This window comes from Zalophus californianus, chromosome 7 (genome assembly GCF_009762305.2).
Source record: "Zalophus californianus isolate mZalCal1 chromosome 7, mZalCal1.pri.v2, whole genome shotgun sequence".
Taxonomy (NCBI): domain Eukaryota; kingdom Metazoa; phylum Chordata; class Mammalia; order Carnivora; family Otariidae; genus Zalophus; species Zalophus californianus.
Window position 1 is genome coordinate 9,738,917 of NC_045601.1, and position 12,730 is coordinate 9,751,646.

General features: G+C 37.5%; 1 protein-coding gene across 4 annotated transcripts in view; it reads left to right on the forward strand.

Moving 5' to 3' along the window:
- The first annotated feature begins 4,369 nt into the window (after window positions 1-4,369).
- The window catches only part of SERAC1 (serine active site containing 1), a 41,839-nt gene continuing 33,478 nt past the window's right edge, over window positions 4,370-12,730 (forward strand). For 2 of the 4 annotated variants that reach the window (XM_027603564.1, XM_027603565.1), the window contains exons 1-5: window positions 4,593-4,879; window positions 5,427-5,518; window positions 7,971-8,007; window positions 10,303-10,439; window positions 11,592-11,681. In XM_027603564.1, the coding sequence (XP_027459365.1) occupies window positions 4,827-4,879; window positions 5,427-5,518; window positions 7,971-8,007; window positions 10,303-10,439; window positions 11,592-11,681 (409 nt within the window). In that variant the 5' untranslated portion in view covers window positions 4,593-4,826. Of the gene's footprint in view, window positions 4,430-4,591; window positions 4,880-5,426; window positions 5,519-7,970; window positions 8,008-10,302; window positions 10,440-11,591; window positions 11,682-12,730 lie in introns of those variants that run through there. The other 2 variants (XM_027603563.1, XM_027603566.1) reach the window with 2 other exon arrangements.

The following is a 12,730-nucleotide window of genomic DNA, read 5'->3' on the forward strand; positions in this document are numbered from 1 at the left end:
CAGTGAAGAGCAGAAATAGGAAATAAAATAGAGATGATTAGCAAAACCAATAGATAATTTAAAAATTAAAAAATATTTCATTTTTTTTTTAAAGATTTTATTTATTTGAGAGAGAGAGAGAATGAGAGATAGAGAGCACGAGAGGGAAGAGGGTCAGAGGGAGAAGCAGACTCCCTGCCGAGGAGGGAGCCCGATGTGGGACTCGATCCCGGGACTCCAGGATCATGACCTGAGCCGAAGGCGGTCGCTTAACCAACTGAGCCACCCAGGCGCCCTTAAAAAATATTTCAATTAATAAACTTCTACAAGACTGCCCCCCCAAAAAGGTACAAATAAGCAATGCCAAGAACAACGACAACAAAAAGTAGACAATTTTAGGCATGAAAAAAATCTAGAATAGCATGAACAATTTTATGCTAATGATTTTGAAAACTTAAGTGCCTATTTTCTTGAAAAATACATATTATCAAGACAAATTCAGAAAGAAATATCTAAATAAAACAGTAATTGTAGAAATAAGTGACAAAAAAGCATGTTAGCAATCAGATACAATGTGTGGACCTTGTTTAGATCCTAACTGTAGCAAACCAATACTAAACAAAACAAAAGTTTATTAAATAATTGAAACACTCTTGATATTTGATGATACTAAGGAATTTGTTTTGACATATGGTGGTTAATTTTTTTTAAGGAAAGATATACTGAAGTATTTGCAGATTAAATGATAAGACATTTTAGATTTGCTTCAAAATAATAGGGTATGGTGGTGGTGGAAAATGAATGTGGTTTTTGGTATAGCTTACACTGTTCAGTACAATAGCCACATATGGCTATTTAAATTAAAAATAATTAAAATTAAATAAGATAAAAATTTTAGTTCCTTAGTCATACTCCATATTTTCTCACTGGTAGTGCATATAGGAAATATCTATCACGCCGAAGTTCAGTTGGATAGAGCAGGTTTATATGAAAAAATTGGCCACGTGTTGGTGATTTTTGATGCTGATAAGATCCACTTGATTTCTCTTTCTCCATTTTATACATTTGCGTATGCATTTTCCATGAAAGGAAGAAACAGGAAAAGTGTGTGTGACCCTTGTGAAGAAAATTACAAAAGGTCTAAAAAACTTGAAGATGTAACTTTTCACGAATGGGGGGACTCCATGTAATATCAGTTCTCCCCAAATTAATATGTAAATCCAATTCAGTGCCAGTCAAAATCCAATAGCTAAGACAGTCCTAAAAGGAATGGGGATGGGAGGGCTCACTCTAGAAGCTATCAAGACTTATTTTAAAGATGTAGGAATTAAGAAAGATATTACTTCATTGATGTAAGTTTAGACGAATAGATCAGTGGAGCAAAATTGTCCAGAAATGAACCCTAAGTATATTAGACTTTGGTGTATGGAGGACTCTTCTATTCAGTGAGGAAACTATGGTCTGGTAATAAATGGTCTTAGGATATTTGGTTTTACGAATATGATTATTTGATTTTAGACATTCTGGGTTTTAGGTGTTTGTGGTACTTAAAGTGGAAGTGTGCATTAGGCAGTTGAATATGTATGCACCTGCAGCTTAGCAGACAGACCTGGGTTAGTTACAGAAATTTGGGAATCATAAGCTTATGGTAGAGCTTTGTGAGGAAAAACCTGAAATTTAAAAAACAAAACAAAACTGAAATTACTCAGCCAGAGAATGTAGCATGAGAGAAAAAGAGGAGCATAGATGGAAGCCCCTGGAACACTAATATTTAAGGGCCAGGTGGAGACAGCAGAGCCACCTGGCAGCCCAGTGAGGGCAGGGGCTCTGCTGTCTTATTCACATCTCAGGTTTACATTCCCAACAGATGGTAGGTGAGGTGCTTAATAAATGTTTGTTGAATGAGTAATGGGATGGAGCAGCTAGAAGTGTGAGAGGAAAACCAGAAGACCAGGAGTCATAGTAGCTAGAGCAGGAGAGAGAAATGAAATGTTTCAGAAAAAGCAGAATGATGCCTGAAAAGTGGATTAGGAACAAAGATGTCACTCGCTGATGACCTTCAGGAGTCAGTGCTGGGGAAGGACACTGGACAAAGAGTCTCAGGAAGGAAGGTGCTACAAGAGGCACTTGGATCGAGGGATGGTTTGTTCCCCCCTAGTCATTTGTTTTTTGTTTTGTTTTTGTGTTTTAATGGGAGAACATTGGAAATCCAGTATTTAGGGAGGAGGCATAGAAAGCTGAAAGAAAGGGAGTGAGGATTAAGAAGAGAAAAGCAGCTAATTAATGAATTAAGGTCCCTGTGGAAGTGAAAGAGATGAGACCTAGAATAGGATTTCCCCTTGGAAAGGGAATAAGATTTTTCCCTCAGAAACTGGGAAGAACAAGGCAGAAGAAGATCCATTTGGAATCTGGAAAAGGCAGTGTAGATGAATATAGAAGGCCAAGATGGATTTACCAGGGAGTTATGAACCTTATGCTTTTGGATGCCTTACCTGAATGGGCCCCTTTGAGTGCTGTGAGTTACTAGGAGTTGTAATGTCCTGGGGGGAGAGGGAATGCCAGATTGTAATCCAGAAACATTTCCTTTTTTTTTTTTTTTTTAAGATATTATTTATTTATTTATTTGACAGAGAGATAGCACAAGTAGGCAGAGCAGCAGGCAGAGGGAAAGGGAGAAGCAGGCTCTCTGCTGAGCAGGGAGCCCGATGCGGGCCTTGATCCCAGGACTCTGGTGGGATCATGACCTGAGCTGAAGGCAGCCGCTTAACCGACTGAGCCACCCAGGCGCCCCCAGAAACATTTCTGTACAAGTATTTCTGAACGCTAACAAAATCTCAGAAGAAAGGTATCAAAATTTCTGACTCCGGTCATTTATTGTTATCGTTTCTCATCCTAAATAACTTTTATTTTAGTACCTAATTTGGTATTTGTGATTTTGTGTTTGTTTTTTTTTTTAAAGAGCCCCCCTTGAATAAAAGTTAAGCCCCTCAATACCTGGATACATCCTTGCTTGTAGGTAAGGGGGCAGAAGTTGAGGGAGTTTATAGTTTTAACTTTCTCAGTCAAATAAGAGACAAGCTCATTTGAGAGGGTGGAGGTAGGAAGGAGGCCTAGAAGGGGATGTGGGTCATTTAGAACAGTCATTGTGGGCATGAGGAGAGAACTGATTAAGAACAGCAGAAATGATTCTGAGAACTCGCTCCCAATTTGTCTTTTATAATCCCTGAACCACTCCCTGACTCTCCCCCACCCCCTCCCCCGCCCCTCCCCTGCACCCCATTTTGGCTCTCAATGTGTAGGAACAAAGAAAGCATATTTCAGGTTAGGGTTGCGGGCTACTAGAAAGAGGAGGGGTCTAGGGGTGCCTCGGTGGTGTAGTCGGTTGAAGCATCTGACTCCTGGTTTCTGCTCAGGTCTGATCTCAGGGTTATGGGATTAGGCCCACATCAGGCTCTGTGCTCAGTGCAGAGTCTGCTTGAGTTTCTCTCTCTCTCTCTCTCAAATAAATAAGTAAATCTTAAAAAAAAAAGAGGAGGGATCTAGGACTCTTGAGGAAGGAGGCAGAGAGTGATGTGTGGGAGGGAAGGACAGCCACAAGACTGGCTGCTCACTCCCAGACAAGTAAGGGATGGAAGGTTAGTTGGGGCTGGAGAGCAGAGAAACCATCAAGACTCTGAGCGAATTGCTAGAGAGTTAGAAATGGAGCATTTTATTCTGGAGAGAGCTGGAAGGGCCAGTGATGTCATCTGAGGAAACCCAGAAGGAAATAAGATGAGGACATATTTCCAGCAGACTTAGATTTATTCCCAGGATTTAGTAGAAGGGAAGCCTGCCTGGGCTGGTGGCGGGGGGGGGGGGGGGGGGGGGGGATGTTTAAGTTAACAATGTGAAGCTTTTTAGGCCAGAGAAGTAATAGCAGAGAGTATTTGTATAATGTTTTATAGTTGATTGCTTTCATAGTGTCAGGGTTGAAAGAAGCAATAGGTATTTTTGCTCTGTATTTTTGTTTTACTTAAATTGTCATGTAGTAATTAAAATACAAATCTGTACACCAACTCAAAAGTAGTTCACATTGCATTCTGGCTGAGTATCATGAGCATCTACGTCACTGCAGTCTTTATATCATTTTTTACAGTGTCCTTATGTCTCATGGAGTAGTAGTAGCAACCCATTAAACAAGTGAGAAAATAAGAAACAATGGCCTTTAAAATAGTGACCTTTACAAGTTTACCTCTTGCCTAAACCAGTTTGCTTAGCCATCAATTGATGTGTTGGAATTACAAGAAAAAATGCAAAAGCTTTTTATTTTGTGTTATTTCTCTCTCTCTCTCTTTTTTTTTTTAAAGTAGGCGCCACACCCAATGTGGAGCCCAACGCTGGGCGTGAACTCCCAACCCTGAGATCAAGACCTGAGCTGAGATCAAGAGTCAATACTGACTGAGCCACCCAGGTGCCCCTATTTTGTGTTATCTCTAAGAGACATTTCTTAGATATTTACACCAAGTAATTTCCTCCTTATCCCTATAAAGCTGCTAGAACTTTTTATATGTTGAACCAAAAGACCTTTTCTCACATGAATTTCTCAATGTGCTTTTCTTCTTTTCCTTTATAGCAAAAATGAAAGAAAAAAGTCTTATCCAAAGACAATCTGATATGATTCTAGAATACTGAGTTGTTCTAGAAACGATTGCATCATATTTCAATCATCTTTACTTAGTCGATGAAGTAGTTGAGCGACGGTTCTCCTTCTCGGATAGGATGCCAACAGTTAACAAAGATTTTAAACCATGTTGGGTACCATCCTGAAGGAGCTGGAGGAGAGCTAAATACTTCCATGGGTTCTAAGTATGTCTTCCATTTTGAGCGCTTTTCATTTCTGTAGGGCCTTCAGTCATCAAAGGTAAATATAAATACCTATTTGTGTACATATATATATTTTAAAAGATATTGAAAAAATTTAAAATTCATATATTGACATTCTGATTAATGGTGTTTTCCTGCTTCCTTGTAATCATTGTTCACAGTTGGACTCAGTTTGAAGAAGAATAAAGTACTAACAAAATACTATTCTAGTATGTCTTTTTTTTTTAAAAGATTTTATTTATTTGACAGAGAGAGACACAGTGAGAGAGGGAACACAAGCAGGGGGAGTGGGAGAGGGGGAAGCAGGCTTCCCACTGAGCAGGGAGCCCGATGCGGGGCTCGATCCCAGGACCCTGGGGTCATGACCGGAGCTGAAGGCAGACGCTTAACGACTGAGCCACCCAGGCGCCCCTCTAGTATGTCTTTTTTAAGGATGAAATTTCTTTTTTAATGGAAAAGTTTTTTTCCTGGTCTTGAAAAAATATAACTCTATAGGCAATCCACTGTGATTGTGGCATTCTTATAGTTAAATGTTTTTAATTAGCTGTCAAGTTAAATTTGTTTTAATTGTTCTAAATACACAGAATGTCCCTGGCTGCTTATTGTGTCCTCTGTTGGAGAAGAATAGGAACCTTAATTCCTCCACCCAAAACTACCACATACTGGAGAGATATCAGTGAGTACAGTTTAAACAGTATTTCTAAAGGAAACATTGATAGAATTGTGGCTTAGTTTTCCAGGTGGTCCACACAAACTTACTTAATCCATGATAAATCTCAGATTTGTTTCTGTCTTTTCTATACCATTGGTGCACCCCAAATTTGTAGGCCAGAGCCATCAATACTCCTTTTTCTTGGGAAGCTTTTCCCCTCCCCTGTTTCCCCTCAGATTCAGGCTCATACTTTCAAACTCAAGTATCACTACATTCTCATTCATTATTAAGTTTCTGCAAAATAAGGTGCCAGGCACATGTATTAGGTTCTGGGAATTCAACAGTGGGCAAAGATGTTGTGCTTGCCCTATGGGAGGTTAGGACGTAGTGCTGGTCTACTATCTTTATTTGTAAATCTTTATTTACCTTATTCATTACTAATCTTTATTTGTAATAGAGAAGATAGGCCTAGATCATCTTTCATTCATTGTGCCAGGTACTATTCTAGGCCCTGAGGATACAATATGGATCAAGACAAAGTCCCTGTTTTCATGGAGCTTCTGTTTGTTTTAAGATAGATCTTTTTTTAAGGATAGCTCCTTTTCATGTAGAAAATTCTATGATTCTGTATTTTAAATATAAAAAGAGGGGTTGCGACAGAGAAGGGAGCTTTTCCTCTCTCATCATTCCTAAAGACCAGAGAGTAGTGAATTTACTTTAGGATAGGAGAGTAGTGAATTTAGGATAGGAGAAAAGCCAGTGAAAAAGAAACATAGCAAGTGGTAGCAGTAGAGAAGGAAACAAGCTGCTCTCGGGGCCCACAGGGTTGGGCGGGGGTCGGGGGGGTGGGGGGGGTGGGAAGGAAGCCATCTTAGAATAAAAAATAAAAAATCCTAGAGGAGTCGCACAGTCAGGAAGCTCTGTCACAACTTCTGATCTCATTCCTGCTGACCTCCTGGAACTGTCCCCTTCCCAGTTCTGGAACCACTACTAAGGTCTTGGAGTTTGGGAGGAATGTCCATCTCCCTTGCCTGATGTCTAGAGAAGTCAGTCGAGTTGAGTTCCTTATCCCTCTGTAGGGAGGATAAATGTATTTTCAGTAGCCTAAGTTGAAACTCTGACAGCAACCTGCAACCTCTACACATCCAATGAATTAAAGGTTATGTAAGTTTTGCGGGCAGGTAGCAATACCTGACGATTATGGGTAATGTATCCGTAAAGGTTGTGTTCAGTGCATGTTCACTGCATGTGGCTTAAATTAGTAAAGTTTTCATTTTTCTTATATAACAGGGAGTCAAGAGAGACAGTTTAGAGCAGGAACCACAGATTAGCAATCCTCCTGTCTTCCTGCTCCATTAACTTTATTGTCCTCATGGTCACAAGATGGTTGCTGAATCTCTAGACATCAAGAAGGCAGAAAGGCCAAAAGTCATCTTATGAAGCTGTGTCTTTTTATTTGGGGAGGGATCTCTATGTACAGACTTCCATCTATAGCTGACTGGCTACAACTGTCTTGCATGGCCTGCCCTAGCTGTAAGAGTAAGGAATTTGAATATTTTTAGATAGTAATTAGGTTGTGTTTGTAAGGATTAAGGGGCTTATGTGTATCAAATAGGCAGCTAGATGTGTCTTCCACTAGGAGATTTTTTTTTATATTAAAAAAAAAAGTTTTCTAAGTTCCAAACAAAAAATTTTATAAGTAAACTTGTAGAATGTAACCAGTATTTTTTTTTCTTAAAGATTTTATTTATTTATTTGACAGAGACACAGCAAGAGAGGGAACACAAGCAGGGGGAGGGGAGAGGGAGAAGCAGGCTTCCCGTGGAGCAGGGAGCCCGATGCGGGGCTTGATCCCAGGACCCTGGGATCATGACCTGAGCCGAAGGACTGAGCCACCCAGGTGCCCCTGTAACCAGTATTTTTAATGGGGCTATATACATATGGCACTTAACCACCAACCATGACATAATTACTCTGGGAAAAGTCGTTTTGTGCCCCTGCTTCACAAATATGATCCCCCCCCCACCAGTATCATCCTAGTAGTGATAGAGAGAATTCTCCCCATTCCTTTATTTAACTGGTTGTGAACTAGAAGGAGTCAGAAGGCAAGTTAGCTTCATGGCTGTCTCATTCAGTGGAAGCACTATAGGCCTGGCAGTGTCCCAGGTGCAGTAGCACCGGGGTCTCTAATGGTTTGCTGGGGATGACAGAATAAGAGATTCAAGAAAGGCAGAATAGTAGGAAGTGAGAATGAGTATGAAATACAGAGTATATTTTTATACCCAGTGCTTATTGTTTCATTTGTCTACATCTGGGGATAGGAAGCCTTTTGGAAAGTAATTGATCATAATCATGGAAAAATATCAGTAACTTCTTATCCAATTATATAATACAGGTAGAGACACTGTTGCCTGTTTCCTGTCACATTTTAAAAAGTGAAACTCATCACATTGACTTTTTTCCTTTCTTTTTGAAGGAAATATAATAAAGTTTACTGGATCACTTATTTTAGGGTAAGTGTCAACTATGAAATATTAATTGGCTTCTTTATACTACTATTTGAAATCCCAATGGCAGTGATTTACAGTAGAATGGGGTGGCAATTAGATATAGATTTTGGAATTAGGTGGATTAATCACTGGTTTTACCACTTCAGTGTTGTTTCGATCCAGTTACTTTACTATCTGAGAAGTGTCTTGTCTTAGGTATCTTGGGTCCAAGGGTACAATGGGGATTCTACCTGCCAGGCACTGTTGCTCTGAGGAAAGCGCTTGACCTATACAGAGCAGGTGCTCACTAATTAGCTTTCACATATTAAAATCACATCTTGTGATTCTAAAGTGGTCAGAAAGGTAAAAATTGACTGTAGCCAAAATTATTTTTGAAAACCCCTTAAATCACCATATAGCGCTCGTGAAAGGAGATGGAGGCTGACTGAGAAAACCAGATTGACATCTTCCATCTCATGCTCTTCAGAGGCGCATGCTTGATGAATGGAGTGACTTTCTTCCCTTTTTTTGGAAGGGGGGTTATATATGTTAATATATGTCTAATACTATTCTGTATTTGTTAATACTCTTTTTTACTATTATACATATGAGATCACACATCTGTACACACATACATATATAACTCTTAGATGCTGAAATGATAAAGGAGATGGATTTGGCATTTTATTCAAATACGTACATTTCTCCATGACACTAATGTAAGACAAAACATAGTTAGATGACTTTTCCCTTTGGATCATTCCAGGCAAAATATATAGTCATGTATTTTGTATGTACTTTGTCTATTTCACAGTTATGTTCAGGAGTATAGTGAAAATTAATCACATAATTCCTAGTAAAGAATTTTGTCTTTCATGGAAAGCACAATAAAAATATTGACTGCATTTGCTCTTTCTGGGTGCTCAGATAGTTCTCTAAGAGAGGCGAGGATTCTGTTTCTCTGGTGCTGGCCAGTGTCTGGTCCTTCTGTCTTACCTGCTTTAACTTTGGGATGTAAATCAAAGGTCAGGAGAATGCTTATATAACTGAATCTAGACAGTGCAGCCTTTGTGTCTGGATTTAGGGAGAGTGTAGGTCAGTCTGTTCAGGAAAAAAAACCCTTCATTTTGGGTACATAACAAAGAATGTTGTATTTCACATCTAAAAATTGACTTTATGCATAGCTCTTAGGAGAAATATGCTGATGATGGGAGTACAAATTGGCTAAGCTTTTTAGAAAAACAGTTTGGCAGTATCTAATAAAGTTGAATAGTGTGCCTACTGTTAGAAAGTCTGTAGTTCTCCTTCTTTGATGAGTATCCTAGAGGAACATACACACATGTGTACAGTGTAGATGTATAACGTGTGTAACAGGATTGTTTGTAATAGATCAAACTAGAAATTCCCTGAATACCCATCTGTGGTAGAATGGGTAAGTTGTGGTATATCCATCCAATCGCTGAGTCACATATCATATGAAAATATAAACGTATGAACTACTGATACATGCAGCACTGTGAATGAATCTCACAAACAAGAGGCTGAGCAAAAGAATACGTACAGTGTGATTCCATCCTGATGAAGTCCATAGACAGACAAAACTAGTCTCTGTTGTTTAAGGATGCATGTATAGATGGCAAACTATAAAGAGAAACAAGGACATTATTGTAATAAAAGTCAAAATAATAATTAGCTATGGAGATGGGAGAGTGGGTCCAGATCAGGAAGGGACACACTCTGAGCTTCTGGGGTACTGTTAATGTTCTGTTTTTTTGCTTGGATATTGTAATTATTACTATTCATTAAGTGGAAATGTGTGTACATGCATTTATACATATGTATATAAATATAGTGTAATATACACATTACTGTGTATATATTATGTTCTTAATAAGAAGGAGGAAAATTCCACACCAAAAAGCTTAATATAAAAGTGTGGCTCAATCAACAGGGTGTATGTTGAGGAAATTTCTGTTTGTTATGGGGTGCAAATCACTAGTGTATGTGAAACTTTTTATTCAGAAAACATTTTACTTCATTCAGTGTTTCCTAAGCACTTATTTTTGCCATCCTTTTTTTTTTGGAAATTCTGCCCTTAACCTTTTTTCACCACTTGTAGGAAATATTATTCTCAATCCATAGGCTCAAGAGGTCAGCTGTTGTACAGGTTGAGCCATTCGATTTATGTGATACTCAGTAATCTGATGAGCTCCATAACCAATATAATTCTGTTATTCTGTCATGTAAAAAAAAAAAAAAGTGGCTCTTGTGTTACCTTTAGATCACTTATTTATGATGAATTTTTTGTTTCTTTTTCAGCGGTTCTTTATTTCTTACATATGAAGTTCTGGCCCTGAAGAAATCTTTGACGTTAGATACTCAAGTAGTAGAAAGAGAAAAAATGAAGTCATATATATATGTGAACACGGTTTCTTTAGATAAAAGAGAAAATTATGGTAAGTTTATGGTAAAGTAATCCCATTTCTGTGAAAGATGGAAGCTAGTTATTAAATTTTAAAATGAGTATTTAAAACACAGTATTAGCAAGGTAGGTTCAGCTCATTCTAAGAGTCAACAAATCCTGTGAGAACCAAGTTCCTAAAGAAGTAATTGAAGACCAAATTTTGGACTTCCATATTTAATTCAGGTTTGCAACTCTCCTTTAACTAAGTGAAGTGAAGACTAGCTGGCTATTTTCATCTAAATTTGGAATGCCACACCTTAGTGGAGGTCAATTCAGAGGCTGGCCCTCAGTTTGGCAAGTATAAAAACATGATTTTGTCACTTAGCTTAGATATATTCTTGCTTCAAGGGATTTATTCATGCAAACTAAAATCATGACATGGATTCATAAATCTGAATACCAACTTACTAAAGAGGGAAAAAAATCTGTCACAGAGGCTAGAAAACCTGTCTTTATGAGTCAGAACATTCCTCTTCTCTGTATTTAGGTCACAGGGAAACCTAATTAGTAACCAGACAGTTGCTTGATGAACATGAACTTTTAGAGCAGAGGCATATCTTTTCATCAGGGTATGGGTAGCCTGGTGAGGCACTACCTTGATTTACAGTTGCTTGTTCCTACACTGTCGGCCAGACTAACCTTGCCTGTTACAACATTATGTTCTCTGAGTGAGGCACATTCTATTCTTCCCTTTCTACTGCTGTATAAATCACCATCAGTCCTGTTTGCATTACAATTTCAATTATACAGATAATTTTTATAGTTTACAATTTATCCATATAGCAAAGCTTCATCTCCATAGTAAGGCATCTCCAAATTTCAGTTTGAGAAGGGCTGTTGTTCTGGGACATTCTTCTGAATGTAGCTAATCCTATGTTGCATATGAGGATTTTGTTAGCTTTAGTTAGTGTTTTTGTTTTTGTTTAGTTTTTTACTTTTTTCCTGACTTGGAGAGCAATCTTATTTTGGGATCTAGAGCTCTGTGTTCACATAATGGTTTTAGTTGTTTTGACAGTGACACTAAAAGAAAAAATGCTATTTTATATTTTTTGAAAAAATTTAGTTTATACATTTTTCTTTAAAGTAGTGAAGTGTAGCATTAAGAATATATACTTGGTTTTATCTAAATTTGTAATCATCTTAGGAATCACCTACCAGGCAAGAAAAGAGCTTCACAAAGCTGTAAGAAAAGTATTGGCAACATCAGCCAAGATACTGCGGGGCCCATTTGCTGGTAAGTATCAAATATTTAACTTGAGTCGTTATCAATGATCTGAAAGTCATTTGATGATCAACTTGAGGTCTTTTTTTCCCATTTCTTATACTGACATTAATTATAGCTATGGAAAATTGAGTGACATTATTCTTTTGGGCTAGATTTAATTTTAAGGGTGATTTTAATTTTGATGGCTTGGACAGTCTTCTTCCTTCCACTTTGTGGATGTATTGTTAGATAGTATAATAATAAATATTTATTTATAAAAATAAAATATTGAGATTAAATATACCATTTTCTCTTGATGAGTGTTTTAAAATTTTAAATTTGTTAGAAAATCACTCCCATGCTTTCTCATAATGAGAATATTGCATCAATAGTGTAGATTTTACAGTCAAATCTACAATATAGAGCTAGCTATGAAAGAGCTTACTTGATCCCTTTAAAAAGTTACCATCATTGAAAAAGAGAGGTGAGAAAATTTTTAAGAATTAAAAGATAGATACTAAAGAGACTTAATCAAATCCTGGTTTTAATGAACAGCTCTGAAGGTATTTTTTGAACACTTGGAGAAATTTGAATATGGAGTTAGACTGGATTTTAGATGATTTATGGAAGATTTTTGTTAGTGTTCTTGGGTGTTATAATGGCATTGTGAGTATATAGGAGAATGCAGGCTTATTCTTAGGAGATGCAGGTTGACTAAGAAAGGGTCAAATATTACATCGGCAACTTCCTTTCACATGGTTTAGAAAAAAATACACATCCATATAGATTAAGCAAATATGGAAAAATAAAATTTATTAAATATAGCTGTAAACATGTGGATGTTAATGTATTCTTTTAATTCTTCCATATGTTTGATATTTTTCATCGTGAAAAGTTTTTTAGGGAAAAAGAGCAACAACAAATAAGAGACCAGGTGGTGAAAGCAACGTAGTATATAAAACAAAAGCACATGATAACATACATAATAAATACTAACAAAATAATATGACAGAACTAAGAACAAACCTACCAGTCATTATCAATACCCAGAAATGGATTTCAGTCTCTTATGGTAGATT